General features: G+C 38.1%; 1 protein-coding gene across 1 annotated transcript; it reads right to left on the bottom strand.

Annotated features, from left to right (window-relative positions):
• Positions 1-3,571: 3,571 nt before the first annotated feature.
• Positions 3,572-5,447, bottom strand: LOC145007478 (uncharacterized). Its single transcript, XM_078966410.1, has 2 exons — positions 4,498-5,447; positions 3,572-3,965 (listed from the first exon to the last, which is right to left on the bottom strand). The coding sequence occupies exons 1-2, from the start codon at positions 5,445-5,447 to the stop codon at positions 3,572-3,574; spliced, it is 1,344 nt and encodes a 447-aa protein (XP_078822536.1).
• Between the last annotated feature and the right edge of the window lie 15,705 nt (positions 5,448-21,152).

The following is a 21,152-nucleotide window of genomic DNA, read 5'->3' as shown; positions in this document are numbered from 1 at the left end:
TACTTTATCTGTAACGTCTTTTATTTCACCTAACAAAGTGACAGTCTAATTCTACCTTACATTAAATACTGATCGTGAATGATCAAACTGATTTCTGAATGAAACTTGGTAATTAAATAATAGTAAAATTTATTATTTGTGAGTTATAATCAACATATAATTTTCAATATTATTATCAGCTTGTTTGCTTTGGACATCACTAGTGTTTCGGTATTAACGCACATTACTAATCATTGGTTTGTTTATCTATCATTCAATAGGTTAAGGGTTCAATACTCGTAGTGGACAATAGTGTAGATTTAGGAGTAGGATTAGTGAGTGTGTGAGTTTGTCGTTTTAAAAAAATAGGACACTGAAAGCATAATGATAATCTCAGTTTCGCAAACACAATTACTTGACCCGTACAATGATAAGCTCAGTTTCCCAAATACAGTTAATTAAACTATATAAAATTCTAAGGATGTTATAGATCGATGGCATAACATGTGTACAATGGTGGAAATTCCATGTATTGCATTTTTTCTATATGCTGATTTATCTTCTTGTTATTATTACTCTTATTAAACTCACTTGGTCTTCAAGCTTATGTATTGTGCATGTGTGATTATACATCTCAGGTGCAGACCGGATTAATAAGATAATAACAAGGTATTGTGTTGGTATGAATACTCCTTAGGAGAAATAAATTTTGGATATCAACATGTATGGAAAAAAAACATATGGATGCCAATGCCATTTTTGGATTTTGGATTCTAATCTTTGGTATAGTAAATGTATGGTTGATAAGCTACCGCTAGATTTGATTTTGTATTCCAGTATATAAAACTTGGTTCCTTGGATGACACGTGGATGAAGTTCTTTAAGTATATATTTGTTAAAATTTCAAGTGATACAAGTTCATGAATTACATTTTCTCAATTAGGATGCCGTGAAAATATCAACGAACTCCATTTCGTTGAACGCAACAAAGAAATATAGATAGCAATGTCTAGATGTAGTTTAGATCAGATTTGGAGGAATTATCTTCCTAATGTTTTCATATATTGAATATTAACAAGGTTACAAGTATAAATAGGTTACATATACACGATAACTATCCTGATAACTAGGATCTAAATAACTCTAAATACAACAAATGTTCCTAACTTTCAGCTCTCGCCAACACTCCCCCTCAAGGTGGAGAATGGATATCTACCATTCCCAGCTTGTTAAGAGAGCTTCGAAAAACTCTTCCACACAACGCCTTTGTTAACATGTCCGCCAATTGATCTTCAGTTCCGACGTGAGGAAGCTCCACTGTCTTGCGTTCTAGATGATCTTTAATAAAGTGCCTATCGATTTCTACATGTTTGGTTCTATCATGTTGTACAGGGTTATTTGCAATCTTTATCGTAGACTCATTATCACAATATAGCTTCATGGGAGACTTCAACGAAATGCCAAGGTCCCTTAGGATTCTCTTGATCCACAACAGTTCACACATACCATGAACCATACCTCTAAACTCTGCATCCGCGCTCGATCTTGATACGGCCTTCTGTTTCTTACTCCTCCAAGTAACTAGATTTCCACCCACAAAAGTAAAATAACCCGAGGTGGATTTTCCATCCATCCTATCTCTAGCCCAGTCTGCATCCGTAAACCCACTTACATGGTGATCTTGGTTCTTTCCAAAGAACAAACCCCTGCCACGAGATGACTTCAAATACCTTAAAATCCGATACACCGCATTCATATGTTTTTCATTAGGTGTGTGCATGAACCTACTAACCACAGATACAGCATAGGATATATCAGGACGAGTGTGAGACAGATAGATCAATTTACCCACCAATTTTTGATACTTGTCTCTATTAGTTGGAACCTTATTTGGAAGTATTTCCAGATGATGGTTTACTTCAATAGGAGTGTCAATCGGCTTACAATCTAGCATTCCAATTTCCGTCAGTAAATCCAACACATACTTCCGTTGGTTCATCATTATCCCATTCTTTGATCTAGCTACTTCAATCCCTAAGAAGTATTTTAAGCTTCCAAGGTCTTTTAATTCAAATTCGGCTGCTAGAATTGCTTGTAATTCTTCCATCTCTTTTTCGTCATTTCCTGTTACTATCATGTCATCGACATATACAATCAAGTCTGTTATCTTTCCACCTACTTTTGACTTTATAAACAAGGTGTGATCAGCATCACTTTGCTTATACCCAACCTTTTTCATAAACACTGAGAATCTGCCAAACCATGCTCTTGGCGACTGTTTCAAACCATATAACACCTTTTTTAGCTTACACACCTTACCATGACTTTCGATACCCGGTGGCGGTTCCATGTACACTTCTTCTTCATGACACCCATTTAGGAACGCATTCTTCACGTCAAATTGTTTCAACGGCCAATTTTCATTTGCTGCAATTGATATTAGGATTTGGATAGTGTTGATTTTTGCCACAGGTGCGAAAGTATCCCCGTAATCTATTCCGTATTTTTGCGTATACCCCTTCGCTACCAATCTCACTTTAAACTTCACAACCTTTCCATTTGATTCTAGCTTTACACTAAACACCCATCTACACCCAACTGTTTTCTTCCCACTAGGGAGTGCAACCAAATCCCACATTAAATTCTTTTGTAATGCGTACATTTCTTCATTTACCGCATTTTTCCATCGTTCATCCTTTAGGGCTTCGTGTATGTCTCTAGGGATGGTAATATCTGATGAGCTTTCAACAAATGACGCATGCGCCCCTATGAGTCGGTGTTGTGAAACGTAATTGCTGATCGGATATTTCCCTTTTGCAGTCAAGACAGGTTCATATTGTCGTTTTGGCTTTCCACGTGTACTCCTTGTTAGGTATCTTTGCGCAGATCCTTCATCAAAGACAGAGGACTCCTCGCCACTTCCATTATTTTCCTGCAAAACGAAAGAACTAGGTGAACCCGGTACATTATCATCAGCAGTAGCGATGTCGTCATCAGTGTTATCGGTATTATCCGCTTGGGTTTCAGCAGTGGGATCAGTTCCAGCGGGATCAGTAGGCGAGAAGTCATTAGGTACTGGTTCATAATCTTCATCGGAGTCATCCAGTCCACTGGTGCTAACTTCAGTCTGAAAAATGGGTTCAGGCATCAGTGATGATTTTGTCGGGCTAACTTCACCATTACATTGCTTCTCCGCCTGAAGTGAGCCCTCACGTGAAAAATAGGGTATCGTTTCATGAAAGGAAACATCCCGAGTGATGTACACCTTACCAGTTGCGGGATCGAGACACCGGTAGCCTTTCTTGAAATCAGCATACCCAAGAAAGAAACAACGGGTGGCTCAGGGTTCTAGCTTACCAGAATTCTGATGTACGTACACGGTACAACCAAAAACCCTAGGTTCAAGGTTCTTGTTAGGCGAGGTTCCAAGTAGGTCATGGAGTTTTTGCATGGGTGTAGTAAATTCAATTACTCGTGAAGGTGTACGATTCATAATGTAGGCTGCCAACTTAACTGCCTCTCCCCAAAATTTACGTGGGACATTCATATCAAAGATAAGAGCTCGAACAATTTCTAGAATGGACCTATTACGTCATTCGGCAAGCCCATTCTGTTGTGGAGTCCGCGCACATGAAGTCTGATGCCGGATTGGGTTCATTTTGCAGTAGTTGCCCATCTCAAGACTCACATACTCAACCCCATTATCCGACTGAAGGGTGTGTATATTTCTACGAAATTCATCTTTTATAAGTATGTGTAGTTCTTTAAATGCATTAAATACTTCACTTTTGTGTTTGATCAGAGACACCCACATCATTCTGGTGCATTCATCTATGAATGTAACGAAATATTGAGCACCATTAGGAGTTTCATTTGGAGCCGAGCCCCATACACCGGAATGGATTACCGCAACAGGATTACTAGCTTTACACTCACTAGGAGTATATGAAATACGTTTATTTTTTGATAATTCACAAATGTCACAACTAAAAACATTATCTGAAATATTCAAAAACAAGTTTGCTTTCAACTTCCTAAGATACGTAAATGAAAGATGTCCAAGCCGACGGTGCCATAACATCACCAGGGACTTATTTGCTCTAGCTACTCCTGCATGATTTGCTTGACTTCGATGACCTTCTTCTAAGTAATATAGCCTCCCTCTTCTAGTACCATAACCACGAATCTGGTGAGTCTCCATGTCTTGGAAAACACAGTCATTTGGCCAGAAAGTAACGTAACAATTTAATGCCTTGGTTATCTAACTAACTGACAACAAGTTTGTAGATAGAGAAGGGACCACAAGGACAGAATCCAATTCCATAGAACTAGACACTTTTACAGTGCCTTCAGCTGTAACTTTTTCAATATCTCCACTGGCGGTGTAGATATTTAGTTGTTTTGGTTGTTTTGAAGTATACAATATAGTCAACAAGTTTGGGTTATTAATCATATGATCCGTAGCCCCCGTATCAATAATCCAATCACTATCTTTTTGAGATTTGCTGCTAGACTTACCCTGATTCGTAGAGGTATGAGCAGCAACTGGGAGACCCTTCCTGATTCTGCGAAGATGTCGCCACGGTTGCTTGGCTTTGCGGAAGCTTCTTTCTCGGTTTCTTCGAGAAATCCCACCAATCGGGATATCCGATTATTTCATAGCATCTTAATTTTGAATGACCCGATTCTCCACAATGAGTACACACAAAATTATTTCCACCCTTTTCATTAGACCCCTTGGTTTTTCCAGGTCTGTTTCGAGTAGCTATATTAACAACATTGTCGGGTTCAATCGGTATCGGGTCCATAACTTGTCTCTGATTCAAGTCTTTTCGGATATAGGCGTAACACGCCTCAAGACTTAAAGGTGGGTCTTTTCTAAGGGATTCACTCCTGACCTGGTTAATGTCTGGGTCCAAACCCGCCAAAAAAATGTGAACCCTAAAACGGGACAGTGCCTTGTTTACAGCCACTGTGGCTTCAACATTATTACCATTATCATTCATACGAGTATCTATTTCTTGGAAGAGACTTACAAGTTCATTGTAGTAGGTTGGGATAGGACATCCGTTTTGACGAGTGATGAATGTTTTCCGATTCAACTCAAACAGTTGAGTCTCATCCGATCCGTCATAGAACGTTTTTGAGACGGCATCCCATATCTCCGCCGCCGTTTTCAGCCGAATGAAACGACGCATCAACGTTGGACTCATTGAGTCAATGAGCCAACTCCTCACTTTGTTGTCATCTGTGATCCAAGCTTCAAGTGCCTTCTCGTTCGTTGTGGGTTTCACAACCTTGCCGGTAAGAAAACCCGACTTATTCTGAGCCCCAATGCGCATCTTCATCAACTGAGACCACAGGGGGTAATTGCTTTCGTCAAGAACAACTCCGGTAGGAAACGGAGAGTCTTGAACATTTTGTACGTTTACGGGATTCGATCCTCTGGAATTATCTCCTCCGCTCATGTTGACTCAGTGCTTTGCTTCGATATGGTTTAGTGATTTCAGAAAGTTCTCATCTCTGATACCATGTAGTTTAGATCAGATTTGGAGGAATTATCTTCCTAATGTTTTCATATATTGAATATTAACAAGGATACAAGTATAAATAGGTTACATATACACGATAACTATCCTGATAACTAGGATCTAGATAACTCTAAATACAATAGATAACTCTAAATACAATAAATGTTCCTAACTTTCAGCTCTCGCCATGGACTCATGCTTAATCAAACATGAAGATGTTTAGTACAGGTCCCACTGAATATTGATAACACATTTCATGCTTCCAAGATCTTTTGTTTATGGAGATATATCTCAGCTTTGTGAAACATGATTAAATTCACATATTGAGTTCATATAACTCAAGAAAGAGAGAAAATTGTCCGTACAAGAGACAAACCTATACCAACTCATTAGAATGGCTTGGCTAACAGTTAATCTCCCGAAGCATTTGGCTCTATTCTATTTCTATTGGTTTGAAGTGTAGTTGGAAGAATATTTCTTCCATTTTTTTTGGGATTTATTTCAAGGTCTTCACAGAACGTGTAATGCATAAGCAAAGGGTCTATTTCAATGCGACCATGGATATTAAGAGACCTCCTAAAATGCGTTTCCTAATAGGAACATCATATCTCACACGAGTTTGTAGCTTCACATAATAGTCACACCAAGTTTGGGTATGTGTAACTACTAGATTTCTCCAACATTTTATACACAAAATAAGCATAAACTTTTTTCAAATATTATACATCAAAACATTGGATAAGTTATAGGTATTTACAAACAAAAGTAATATAAACAACACACACTAAAACTACACCCAAGATTTGTCTGGTGTTACAAAGAGTTTTACAAAAGACACTATACTTTTATCTAAATCTCTTTTACTTCTCCATGGTTGTTATCCCATTGCCTTGATTTGTATTTCCTACTTAACATAATCCAAATTCAAAAAATAAGCACTAGCTTAGTGATTTATTTAACTATAACATTTCTAAAAAAAATTTAAAAACAACTCAACAATTATAAAATTTTATCAACGAGGCTTTCCATTTTATTTAGAACTTGTCATCTTACTCATATATGACTTCATTAACATTAATCTTAACATCAAACTCAACATCAATCTCTTGAGACAATTTCATCAATATAGGCTCATACTCTATATAAGTCATATTAATGTACTCTTCATGATACTCCAAAACCCATTTATAACATAAATGTGAATATACCATTCTAATCTGCATAACACAATTTATCTCATAAGTTAAAGTTAAACTACTCATCTTGATTAGGCTAATTAGAGCTTGTTCCAATCCTGTGGAATCCCATCCTAACCCTTGCTTAACCATAACCTACTCATAAGTAAAAAGAAATTTAGGTGTTATGACTTATTCGAAATCAATATAACACCACATATAGCTCCATAATACTCAATTATGTGCAACACAAGTTTCAAATACTCAATTCATTCATATACTTCAAATTGATCATCTATGTACTCTATTACACATATTATAAACTCAATTCATCAAAATCATAGCAATTCATCCCCAAGTTCACATAATTGATTGTTGTTATTACTTTATATACTTGGAATCATATAATTACCCCCTCTATTTCCTACCAATCACTAGAATTTCAATATAGAAATTGATGATCATCATTTGGGTTATTAAACCCTAAACTCAAGTATGCCCTAATTCGTAAACTAGCTAACACATAAAACTCACTCTTAATTAAACAATAACTTGGTAGCTCCTTCTTAATCTCTCATTCTTTCTCCTTTAAAATTTGATCAAAATATCTTTTTCTTCGAGTTTTTCTGTTTTGGAACGAGGTATGAGAAAATGAGAGCTAAAAGGAGCTCTCGTTCCTTTTATCATATTTTTATTTACCGCGTCGCCACATCGTGGTAATACCCATGCCACGTCGTGGAGTCATTATCTCTCCACGACGTCGTTTTCCCATTAGTTGTGACACTTTTGTTCCTTCACTAAAAGTTGTCATGAAAGAACATAACATTCTACTTTCCACCACGTCTTGGTCTATCCTTCGCCACGTTGTGGCAATTCAAAGTACATTGTCTTCACTATCCACTTTACGTCAAAAGATTACCACTTTAGAACTACGTCATGACACCACTTCCACAACGTCGTGGTTACTAAAATTCATCAATTCTTTAGAATTTTCCTATTTTACCCTTAACTATCATATCCCACTCTTATTACATTAAGTCATTTTTATTATGAACTTATATTCACCCCAAAATCATATCACTCATCTATCATACACTTAGAAATTTATTTACTTTCACAATTTACTCAAAATGACCAAAATACCCCTTTTTGCTCTAAATACTTTTATTAGCATTTTGTCTAGTTTTTAATACATAGATTTGTATATTGTAAACCACTACTACATTACAAACATCATATTTACTTATAGCAAACATAGTTTTCACTAATATTCTCAATTTCATTATATACAAAAAATGACCAAAATACATTTTTTTGGCCTAAACACTTCCATTAAAAAGATACTCACTTTTAACACATTCACATACAATATTTCATACTATTATTTGGTCATAAATTATACTTACTCTAACAAAAAAAGTGTCATTGTAACGACCCAAAATTTAAGACCAAAAATTTCTTTAATAAATCATTACTTAAAGTAAAGTCATCATTCCAAAACATAATATGAGTATAAGTTTTCAAAACACATGTTCGTTATCAGAGTAAACATTCCCATGCTGTCTAATCTATGGTGTGTGCCATGCGATCACCTCGAGCTCTTTCCTCCGCTACCGGAAGTACCTAAAACCAAAACTGAAAACCGTAAGCACGAAGCTTAGTGAGTTCCCCACCCTACCACATACCATGCATAACCACATACTGCACATACTGGGCCACGCCCCCTATCTTGGGCCTCGCCCGCTACAACGGCCCCGCCGCTCCAGGCCCCGCCTGGCTTCGAGCCCCGCTCGGATACAGATCTGTTTCACTTAGGCCTCGCCTGTCACAGGGCCTCGCCCGTCAACAAATAATAACACATACACATTTCACAACACATAACTGACACATGCAACTAGTTCTGTCCTAAGGCCTCGCCTATCCTGGGCCTCGCCCATGTCCTGCTACTGATGAGTCATGGAACCCCGTCCATGCTCCTAATGGTAGTGAGGTACGGGCCTAGCCCACTCTCACTCCTGTTCTAGTTCGGGCCTCGCCCCTAATCTGCTACTAGTGAGATATGGAACCCCATCCACACTCTGCTATTGGTGAGATACGGGACCTCGCCCACACTCACCTCCCTACCAGGCACATACGTGTATCACACAGACAACAAGTATAAACTATCATATATAAACAATTCCTTGGGCACCCGCCCGCTATTACTGGACCTCGTCCTGCAAACAATACTAGCATACTGTGCCTAGGGCTAACCCCCGGGTCTTCTACTCATAACTACATGGGCCGGCATTGTGGCCTTAGACCCATTCACACAAAGGGAAACTCACCTGCACTGGCTGAACTTGCTGATGATCTCACTAGTTGCTGCCTGACAACTCACGGAACTCCTGCTCCTCTTGCTCCCCGAACTACCAATATCAATGCAACATTGAGTCTAACTGACCCACGAAAGACAACCAAGTCCACCCTGGTCCAAAGTCAAAGTCCTGGTCAAAGTCAACCTTCCAGGTCAACTTTACTCGCCGAGTCACCCTACTGACTCGCCGAGTTCAAAATGATCAGATTCCTTCCATTCATGACTCAACTCGCCGAGTTAGTCCATGACTCGCCGAGTCTACCGATTTCTGAGTCCAGACCTGTCCAACTCACTGAGTCTCCACCCGACTCACTGATTCGAGTCTCAACTCGAAGGTTTGGGGGGTTTCGCGACCTGACTGGCCGAGTCCAAGAACAGACTCGCCGAGTCCAAGGCAATCTTCATACGACTCGACGAGTTGTTCATCCCACTCGTCGAGTTTCTTCACAACTTCATGCTACTCGCCGAGTCCACTCAAAGGACTCGCCGAGTCCCTTCAGCTCACCTTACATGCAGAGGATTTTAGAGTCATGCATGGACTCCAAACTGTAGATCTACCCTTCCCAAGCCTATTCCACACGTAAAGTTGCAAACTTTACGTGTAGAGAAGGAGATCTAGGAAAAATATGCCATAAACTAGGGTGTAAGGCCAAGGGGCTTCAAAATCGACTTAATGGCTGATACTTTATGCTTCTCCAGGCCATAACACACTTGGATCTGAAGTAGCAACTCCAGATCCGACTTCTAACTCGAAATAATAACATTATGGCTAAAGAGCCCCAACAACCACACATAGATCTAGGTGCAAAAAGGGTCCAGGAACTAATTTATTACCTCCAAGTGCTCAGAATGAACTCACAATCCCAGATCTATAGCTCCTTCTTTCTCCTCCAAGTTCCTTCTTCCTTTTCCAAGCTTTAAAGCACCTTCCAAGGCTCAACTAGGAGATGTGACGGCTAGGGTTTGATATCCAGGGCTAAAGAGGCAGTAAGGAACCCTAGGAAGAAGATTAAGACATTTATATAGGCTCCAAGTCCCGAATTTAGGGTTTTCCATGCACAGACCAGACTCGCCGAGTCACTTTGACCGACTCGCCGAGTCGGTCGATTACACCTCGACCCGGATCCCGCTCGGACTCGCCGAGTCGGCCCTTAAATTAGGGCTTTTCTTTCCTTTCTTGGCCTTTGAAACTTTGGGTGTTACAGTCATAGTCTACATACATATCATCATGTTAAATGAAAATCTATCAATGCTGTTTTCATTGGAAATGTATTGTGTGGTTTATGTTGGACATCATTTTGGAGTACGGCATTTTATAATCTTCATCATGTTCCAGACTTTTCATTGTATTTCAAATTGTCCACATTTGATAATCAATTTTCGAACATGTCGAAATGAGGGTTTAAAAGAAGGGACAAGTAAAACTAACATCATATTACTAGTTCTTTAAGATATCTAAGGGTAACTAATGACCTACACTACGATTTTCTGTTTTTTATTTTGAAAATATTGATCGTTCCAAACTAGCTAATTGTTATCCAAACTAGGATTATAAATTCCATATTGTGTTTTATAAACTATAACACCATAATAAATAAATAAAAATAGTAAAAGAAGCAAGAACCCACCCATAAAGTCACAATATCTTCACCACAAAATTACAATATCTTCACCATCGGATCCCTTTTTGTCTAATAGCAGAGGCTCTGAAATGTTGGTTGGGGAGGTCGTATCACATTCCTAAAGGTCTTTAAGTTTGGGTGGACCACTCAACAGCTCATGTAACCCTGGTAACCTTTACAATACTGAATTTACGTTTGAAATGACCCATTTAGACTAGTTGGTTATTTTCTAATTTATCAAGTTATTTTCATTGGTATTAATGAAGGTCGTAAAGTTTCTAGACGATACTAAGTCGGTCGACTAGCAACTAGAGATTAGTCGGTCAAGTCAATCGGTAACCCTAAATTGTATATTCGTTAAATTTGAAAAACTAGATATAACTAATATCATAACAAAGCTAGTAAATATCACTAATATCGTAACAAATAGGTTAATGCAATTAATACCTTGCTAATTTCTCAAATAATATCTATTGAGATATAACTTTGTTAAAATGTTAGAAATTCATTGGCTTCTAAAGACTAACTCATTTTGCATGTAAGGATTAATCGTTAGGCACCATCTAATCGGACTCATGTCACCAAAGGACTAATTGGGTACCGATCATAATATTTACAACTCTTATTAATATAAATTGAGTTCGCTTTTGTTAATATTCTAAAATAAAAAGCGGTATAGTATAAGGGTGGTGGGGTTACCCCTTCCACACCAATTTTTTGACACATCATAAATCACCTCACCCTCAACACATCATCATTTTTTATGGAAATACCCACACCACCACCCCACATTAACTTCAAAATCAACTTTTTTAATTTTGAGTTTATCTTTTTTTTTTTCAGTTTTTATTTTTTTCAATAGTTATATGTCACACCCCCAAACTAGGATGGCGGAAACGTCTGGGGTGGATTATTTTCATGTATTGTGCATCGGAAACATTGATCTAGGGATGTCAACGGGACCAAACGGGAGCGGAAATAGCTGCCCCCGCTCCCGCCCCCGAAATCAGTTGTTGCCCCCGCTCCCGGTCCCACCCCCCACTCCCCCGTTTACATAGCCCCTTGTCCCGCCCCCGTTCCCCCGGTTTATAGGCTTAAAATTCGTTTTTTTTTTTGCTAAACAACTACTTTGGTTTAGGCTAAAAAGCTTATTTTTAATAACTTTGAAAGTTTAAAACATAATCTTAACTTTGAAAGTTTAAAACATAATCTTTTAGAAACTAAAAAATTAAAAATCCAACATTACAAATCCAACATTACAAAACGACAATTCCAACAATCTTAAAAATATAAAATATGACAAATCCAATATTACAAATATAAAATACTTACATATCCAAAAATATATGATCAATTCACTACTTTTTCAATATCTATTAATTGGGATCTCCTCATGGTCTGACATCCAAGTGACATGGGCTCTCCCATGGTCTTCCATACAAAACACAAAATCACATAGCATATCAAACACAGAATAACTAATACACATATAATGATCACATAATAGGTCGACATTGGTGCCTTAGATCCATTGGTATGGTGAGGAGACTCACCTCTGTCCGCTGAAATACGAAAGCTGCTCTCCTAACCGTTTGAAACCTCCCGTGCTGAATGATAATAATAAATTAATGTCAAGACCTTACTTAGTCAAAAGAAACCCAAACTTCAACCCCTTCATGAGGCCTAATTATCCTTTCTTTGCTAATGGGCCCAAAGTTTAAGTCCAACCTTATTAATGGGTCTCTTGGCCAATTAAAGCCTAATCAATATATCCAAGGCCCATAAAAGATGAAATGGCCCACAATACACAGAATGCAACCAAGTCCAATAACCAAGTGAGGCCAAAAATCCCAAAACAGGTCCAAGCCCGTCTACGACGCGTACGCTCAGCGTACTACCCTGGTACGCGCAGCGTACTGGGGTTCGGGGACTTACGCGCGGCGTACATAGATCTACGCCCGTCGTACTGACAGATTAAGCACTTTTTCCATTAAGTGCGTAATGTTCAATTCTTTTACGTCCATAAGTCAAATCTAGGCCTATTAAGACGACCCAAAGCATAGAATTGGCAACTTGATGCCTTTGCATGTCCCATATGATCCCAACACCCTCATTAAGACCATTTTGAAGCTCTTAACCCATGCATGAGGTCAAAACTCCCACCAAGACTCCATTTTTATGTTGGAAAAGGACTAAGGGACCTCGGATCTGTTATCTCCATCCTCTGGAGCTGCTCAACTCACAAGAAAAGGGTCTAAGACCAACTAAAGGGACAAGACTAGAAACCCTAGCTAGATCTAGTACTTAAAATGGAAAGGTACAAGCTTTATACCTCCAGAAGCTCCTCATGGTCGAAAATAAGCAGATTCTTGAAGCCAAGTGACACTCCAAGCTCCCTTGACAACTGTTTCTTCTTGGATGAACACTAAAAGACCCACAAATGCACTCTTAAAGCTCAAGCTACACTCACAAATGATATTAGGGTTTTTAGGGGCGTTTGAAGGTGAAGGAGTCTGATAAAGGTGTGGTTCAAAGGAGTTAAGGATGTTTATATATCTCTCAAGTCCGGTTTTTAGGGTTTAAACATGTTGACACGTACGCCCAACAAACGTGCTGCTCCTTCGCGTTCCTCCTCACCAAGTACGCTAAGCGTACTCATAAGTATGCCCAACATACTTAAGGGTCTTTCATGCCAAAATCAAGATACTTTAAAGGCTATAAAGTCATACCTGATTTGGGTGTTACATTTTACTTAACTTCATGGACACTCTTCAAGCACCGATCAACACTAATTATCCATTATGAATTGCAAATATACAAATCATGAAACTTTAGAAATTAGAGTTATTGTTTTTGAATAATCGGCTTTCAAGAAGAATGTCGAAGAAACATCTGCAAGTATGTTTTGGATTTATTTTGTCTTCGACTTATTTTTCTCTCATATTTAAAATTTTCAATCCAGTTTAATTTATAGTTAACTTATAAACATGTCTGTCATTGTAACATCCCGAAATTATAAGTTAAAATTTTCATTTTTAGTTCAATCATAAACACCATTAAATCATTTCAATCATTCAAAAGTATATCAGAGTATAATAGTTATCATAGTATAATTCCTAAAATCATTAAGTGCGAAAACATGGGTGGATGCGCTGCGATCAAGCTGGACCATTCCCTTGCGAACCGAGAGTACTTGAATTTTTTTAAACATAAACAGTAAGCACGAAGCTTAGTGAGTTCACCAAAATACTGCATACCATACATATCTGCCAGCTCAAGGATGTGACGGCTCTATTTCACCCCCGAGTCTATTCAACTTATATGTCAGCTCAAGGTTGTATCGGGTCTATTTCCCCCCCCCCCCCCCCCCACATTGTAACGCCTCATTTCTGGTATGTGATTTAAATAAAGTAATTCCATTTCTTGAGGGGTACTCGACGAGTTTGTAGCCGACTCGTCGAGTAGAGACTGGATGATCACACAAATTGAGTTGGCTACTCGATGAGTCCATACGCTGGACTCGGCGAGTCCGCATGTCTGGATGAAGCCCTAATTTTAACAATTTGCACCCTATTTAAACACATTTATGCGCCCCCAACCTTGCCTCTATGACTCTCAGAACATTTCCCTGTAAACCCTAGCCCTATTGTTAAGTTTGAGTGTATTTGTGCTAGCTTGGAAGCCTTGGGAAGAGAAAGAAGGAAAGGGGGTCCATAGAAGAGAAGGGAGATCCAGGAATTTGCTTCCATCTGTTTCTCATTTAGGTAATGAAGATTTGACCTTGTGCATTCCTCCATCAAAATGCTTGTTATGCCTTCTTTGGATCCTCTTATGATTCAAACTGATGGGTTTTGGTCATAAGACATCCTATGTTCTCATACAAACCCTAATGCTTGGATCTAGGTTTCTCTATTGTACATGCTTTGAATCCAAGACTATAAACCCTAATTCTAGCATACAAGTAATCATATTAATATGTAATTAGGTTTAAGATCATACCTTGATTGTTATGTAGCAATAACAATCCCAATTCCACCTTGGATTGACTTTGGAATGCTTAGAGTCACAAGTGTCACTCCTCTAATGGCTCACAAACACCATAAGCAAATGGAGAAGGTATAAAGAGAGAAGTGAGAGGTTAGAATTCGTATCTAGGACCTCTTGGGAAGGGATACACGAATTCATGACCCTAGGGGTGTTTATATAGGTGTAGAGATAGGGTTTCAGTCATTATCCTTATCTAGTTGATTATCCATTAAGCAACCAATAAGATAATCCTTGAATCCTTATCATACTCGAATTCTAAGGCTTTCCAACCTTAAATTCGTCCACCATATAAATAAGATAATCCTTACCTTATTTTGTAACTATCACATAATTACAAATCAGCCCCTCTAGTTTAATTAATTACATTTGGTCACAAAACTAATTCTTAATTAATTATTGACCAATATTAATTAAAAAATATGATTTCTCCTTTAATATATTATTCTTATAACATATTAATAAATCATATTATCCTCTCTCTTTATTCATTTCTCCAATCAAGTTGCTTTGGTGAAGGCAACCCAAAAGGACCATGCACCATCGGGTCAAGTACATACCAAAATAGTTATGGACTTAGACACTAATCCAACACAAACTAGATATGGACTCCCCTTTGTATGGAAACTTCAGATCTATACCCTCATTGTATTCTAGAAGTGTAAAGTTTCAGTCAAAATCGTGTTGAGGTCCCTATTGAGCTTAGAACCCCATTAAGAGATTAGTTTTGTCATTTGAAGTCTTTAAAGCCATGCATGCACGTAAAGTTTGCAACTTTACATTATAAGCATGCCCTAGAAGCTTGGATCTGTGATTTGGAGCCGTTGCATGGCTCAAATCAGGTTTGTATGGAAAAGGGACTGAATGGACTTGGCGAGTCACAGCTTGACTCGATGAGTCATATGAAGATAGCTGTGGACTCGACGAGTTGGATGAGCAACTCGGAGAGTCCGATGAAGATTGCCTTAGGCTCGACGAGTTGCTTGAACAACTCGGCGAGTTTCTTGAACAACTCGGCGAGTCGGATGAGTTTTCCCGAGTAAAGTAGTGTTTGAGTGAAATAGCTTCATTCCTTCTTAGTTACAAGTAAAGTTAGCAACTTTACGTGTTTAGATGGTTCCAAGGGCTCAGATCTACGAGTTAGATGCTCTGGAATGGATTAGAATTCGATTGCATGGAATCTTCACGACAGGACTCGGCGAGTTGTTCTTCAGACTCGACGAGTTGAGTCGTGAGTCCCCGTCTTTCTTCGGTTTGTGAGTTTAGGGTGAATTAGTGAATGGGAAAGAGGACTCAGTGAGTTAAAGTCAGAGTTAGTGATGAAGGGACTCGACGAGTCTGCGCCCTGACTCGGCGAGTCCGGTCAACTGGAAGTTGACTTTGACCAGGGAGTTGACTTTGAATAGGGGTAAAATAGTCATTTTACCCTGAGAGCATTTATCAGTAACCGATCTAGTGTTTTTGGAATTTGTAGCCGGACAGTTCCGGAGCAGCAATCAGCCACTTTTAGAGTTAGCATCTTAGCAGCCAGCACTACGAGGTGAGTTTTCCTTCCAGTAGGAACGGGTCTACGGCCACAATGTCGGCCCATCTAGTTAGTAGTAGTTGCGGACTTTGGTCCGATGCAGTAGTTCAGTGTGCTTGATGTCTTTGTGATTCAAGCATGTCTTTGTGTTATGTGTTCCGGACTTCGGTCCGATGCAGTATATAGTATATGTGTTTATGCTAGTTGATATGTTGATGCTATGCTATGTTATGCTCAGTCAGTTTCCAGACTTCGGTCCGATGCAGGGGACAAGGTCCCAGTCAGTTCCGGATTTTGGTCTGATGTAGTTAGTTCCGGACTTTGGTCTGATGCAGGGGACAAGGTCCCAGTCAGTTCCGAACTTCGATCTGATGCAGAGGGCAACGCCCTGGTTAGTTTCCGGACTTCAGTCCGATGCAGTTTCTGGACTTTGGTCCGATGCAGTGGGCAAGGCCTAGTATGTGCTTTATATGTTATTGTATGGTATGTAGTAGTTTGGGGAGCTCACTAAGCTTTGTGCTTATAGTTTCAGTTTTGGTTTCAGGTACTTCCGCAATCAAAGGGAAGAGCTCGGGATGATGGCATAGCACACACCATAGTTTCAGCTTTTATCCTGGTAGTTTATTTCAGATACAATGTTATGTTGTTACAGTTCTTTTGTTATGACACATCTATTATAACTTTTTGGGATTTATGACGTACGATTTCATGATATATTATAAATCGTTGATAACCTTAGCATTATTTAAACAAAAAATTTAGGGTCGTATTTTGGGTTGTTACACACACATATAGCAAACAGGCACATAAGCATATAACATATACATCAGGAGTCAAAAAGACTACAGGAACATAACATATCCTAGTGTCCTACAATATAATGAACAAACTCACCTCAGTCTGCTGACAGTCCAACAGATGCTCTAGCTACTAGACCATAGAATCCCCGCGCTAACCAATCAAATGCAATCATGATCAATAATCAGATCATAACCATAATCGGGACTTAATTCACTAATCCTGACTCCTAGGGTAAAAGATTATTTTACCCTTCCCCTTAACTAGCGCAAAGACCAAGGCCCAAACTCAAATGCACTAAAAACCCAATAACCTACCCAAATCCAAAATACACTCAAGGCCCAATTCCATAAAGGCCCAACCAAAAGCCCAAAATGTCAACTATCCATCCTCACGTCGTGACTAGTCCTTGGTCACGTCGTGAGATCCCACTCGTTTTGATTCCAACTCATCCTGACTCAACTCAGTCAACTCCAACATGAAACTAGAGCTAACATCACATCGTGAGAAGCCTTCTCCCACGCCTTAAGCTCCAAGAAACTAACCATAAACGGGTCATTCAACCCTCACGTCGTGAGACCCCAAGTCTCACATAAACGAACATTATAAAAGAATGTTCAGAAAAATATGAACATAAACGAACATATATTATGGTAATATAATAAAAAGTTGAACATAAATGAATATAAATAAATTAACGAACGAACATAAACGAACGTTCACGAACACAAATGAACGAACGAGACCATTGTTCATGTCCATTCATTTAACTAAATGAACGATAATTTTTGTTCATGTTCGTTCATTTATTTAATAAACAAACATAAACGAACTTTTTGCCGAACAGTTTATGAATGTTTCACCGAACGGTTAGTTCGTTTACAACACTAGATGTAAATGATTGATGTATACAAAAAACAACATTAAATAATTATATTGGATGAACAAAAAACAAGAACATTAAAAAAAATATATTTAAATAAAACAACAATAATATTAAAAGATTTTTAAACCACAAAAACAAAGATAAATAAATAAAGCAATAAATAAATAAATAAATAAATAAATAATAATAATAATAATAATAATAATAATAATAATAATAATATGATTTTATTTGATTTAGATAATTGATTTAAACTATAAAATAATTTTATAAATAATCTATATTAATTTTAATAAATTGTTAAATGAAAAAGAAAAAACAAAAAGGGATAATTTGGTCTTTTTATACGGACCAATGACCAGGAGTATAATTTTCAGAAGCCATATAGATATAACCTATCAAATGTTAAACTTAACGATTAAAGCTGAAAATTCTACCAAACCACATGAACTATAATTTACGTTTCTTGTTATTTTAAGATAAGAAATCAAGGTTCTAAATAATGTGAGGCTTGATATGGTGGCAATATCAGGTCTGAAGTTTTTTCGAGCCTTAGTGAGCTACGTCGTTTGTAAAATGTGATTTAAGGCGATAATTTTATATATAATTAATATTTTTATATGTATTTTCAAATATTATTCATTTTTATACGCATATATGAGTTAAGTTAAAATGACATTTTAGTAAAGCTTGACGGCAGTTAAAAGCTTTGATAGGATAACAACACATGACGGACCAATGACCTTTTTAGAACGTTTGTAAAAACCGTAATCTCATATTAACAATATAAATATAAATTGGGTTTAGGTCATTTTTGGTTATTTAACTTTTGGTTTTGTACTTATTTGGTCACTTAACTATTTTTAAGTTTTAAAAGGTTATCAAACTTTTCGTTTTATGCTCATTTAGTCACTTAACTTTTAAATTTGTACTCATTTAATCACCTGTTTATTTAATTAAGTGATCAAACCGGTACACAGTAAAAGTTAATTGACATACAAGCTTTCCCCTGGTTTGAAATTCGAAACTCCATAACATTTCTCTCTCCCCTCTGTCACATGCACAACACACAGTAATGGCGAGCAACCATCAGAGCGAACAATCAGATTATCTAAACATACATCATCTATCTGTGACGAAAGGATCGAACATATGGGTTCACTAACAAATTATTGTTTTGCTCCTAGGATCGCAAGATTCCTAAACCCAGTAGCTAAATCCCTCACAAAAGTTGTTGATCCTATGTTCAAACCCACCGAGCACTCAAACCCACTCTTCAAAGGATGGAATCGTCCACTGAACAAATGGGCGGAATGGGTCGATCAAATGGCCGGAAAATACAGCTCCCTTTGGGTAAATTCGGGTATCTCCGACTCCATCATGAGCTCCATCTACGAAGTCACCTGTAACCATGACCTAATTCCAGCTTTGTTACAGTTTTGGAGCCCAAAAACAAACACCTTCGTTTTCCCTTGGGGTGAAGCTACAGTTACTTTAGAGGATGTAACGATCCTTGGTGGGTATTCAGTTACAGGGGATTCTGTTGATGATGTTGCTTTAATGTCGGATTCAGGGAAAAAAGTTGAGGAAATGAATCGGTTCAGGTCGGATTTGGTGAAGAGTAAATCAAAAAAAGCTTCGCATTCAAAGTGGATTCAAATGTTCATGTCCAAACAAAACGAACATGAACACGAACACGAACACATTGCTTTTCTGTCATTTTGGTTGTCGAGGTTTGTCTTCCCTTCTTTAGATCGTGATTCAATAGGCAAACACGTTTTCCCAATCGCAGTGAAATTGTCACAGGGGGTCAAATTAGCTCTTGCGCCTGCAATTCTAGCTAGCATTTACCATAATTTGAGAATTTTTAAAGAACGATCGTTAGATTCTTCAAACTATTGTATCAATCTGTTAGGTCCTTTTCAGTTGGTTCAGATCTGGGCGTATGAAAGGTTTCCAATCATAGGACCAAAACCCCCCAATGAGCTTTGTGCAGGTGAACCCAGATTAGCTCGTTGGCATACTTTGAATTCAAATGTTTGTTTAACCCTTTTGCATTCGCATCTGATCAACCCTGAAAATTTTATTTGGAGACCATATGTTGTTGATGTGAAGAACTGGGTCCAACCCTCGTATTACCATGATTCGAGAGAGATTGTATCTGATTTTATGAACTTAGATGATGAATTGCAGTCTTTTGTTCGGTTTTTACAACCTTGTGAGCTTAAAGGGGTCAACTGCAAGGCGAATTATCTACCTCATCGTGTGGCTATGCAATTTGGTTTTGATCAAGATATTCCTGCAGATCTGTCTAGTTACAATTTGAGCAAGTTTGTGAGGCTTTTCGTTCCATCAAGATCATTTCTTGGTGGGGTTTCATTGAGGTACTATGATTGGTGGAAGAATTTGGATAGGAAAGATGGTAGAAACTTTGATTTGGATCTTGAAGATGGATTTAATGATGTTTTGATGAGTTTGAAGAGCATATGCAATACCACAAAGAGGAAGATTGATTTCCTCAAAGGGTCATTTGTTGGCGAGTCACAAAGCAAGAAGAGAAGATTGGCAAGTGAAGCAGGAATTGGCAGAAATGAAGTCATCCAAATTGACTAATATTAAACATTTATATATGCAATATGCCCAATATTTTTAAAAGCTAAACTTACTTATGCTTGTCAAAATGATTGCGTTTAGTTGGTTATTATGTAAAAGATGTTTTGTTCAAATGTTAAATATCATCAAATTTTTGGTATAGTGAATCTATAACGCCCAATTTCTGGTATGTGAATAAAAAATTGTATTTCTATTCTTAAGAGAAACTCGACGAGTCAGTAGCCCGACTCGTCGAGTAGAGACGGGATTTGCATGCGTCTTTAATGGGCGTCTCGACGAGTTGTACCCTGACTCAGCGAGTCCGCCAGCCTGAAAGAAACCCTAATTTCAGGGGTTTGCACCCTATTTAAACGTTATTATAGCCCCTTTCCAAGCCTCCATCACCTTCAGAACGTCTATCCCTGTAAACCCTAGCCCACCATTTTTGAGTTTGAGTGAGTTCTTCCTAATTAGTGTGTTTTGTGTGCATTTTGGTGTTGAAGAAGAGAAGGAAGGAGAGAAGGTCCCAAGGAAAGGAAGGAGATCCAGATTCTAGGCTTCATTTGCTTTAACTTCGGGTAATAAAGCTTCCATCTTGGTTATTGAACTTATAGATTTAGTTTGTCCCCAATTTGGTGGTTTTG

The sequence above is a fragment of the Lactuca saligna genome, chromosome 7 (genome assembly GCF_052625555.1).
Source record: "Lactuca saligna cultivar CGN05327 chromosome 7, ASM5262555v1, whole genome shotgun sequence".
NCBI classification, from domain to species: Eukaryota; Viridiplantae; Streptophyta; class Magnoliopsida; order Asterales; family Asteraceae; genus Lactuca; species Lactuca saligna.
Note: the sequence above shows the minus strand (reverse complement) of the source record. Positions and strands in the feature narration are given on the sequence as shown.

Bases quoted from the DNA above. Each gene is read 5' to 3' on its own strand.
- LOC145007478 (XM_078966410.1), bottom strand. From the start codon at position 5,447: ATGAGCGGAGGAGATAATTCCAGAGGATCGAATCCCGTAAACGTACAA. The intron at 3,966-4,497 runs GTAAGTCTAGCA...TAATGTTTTTAG, and splicing joins TCATACCTCTACGAATCAGG to TTGTGACATTTGTGAATTAT.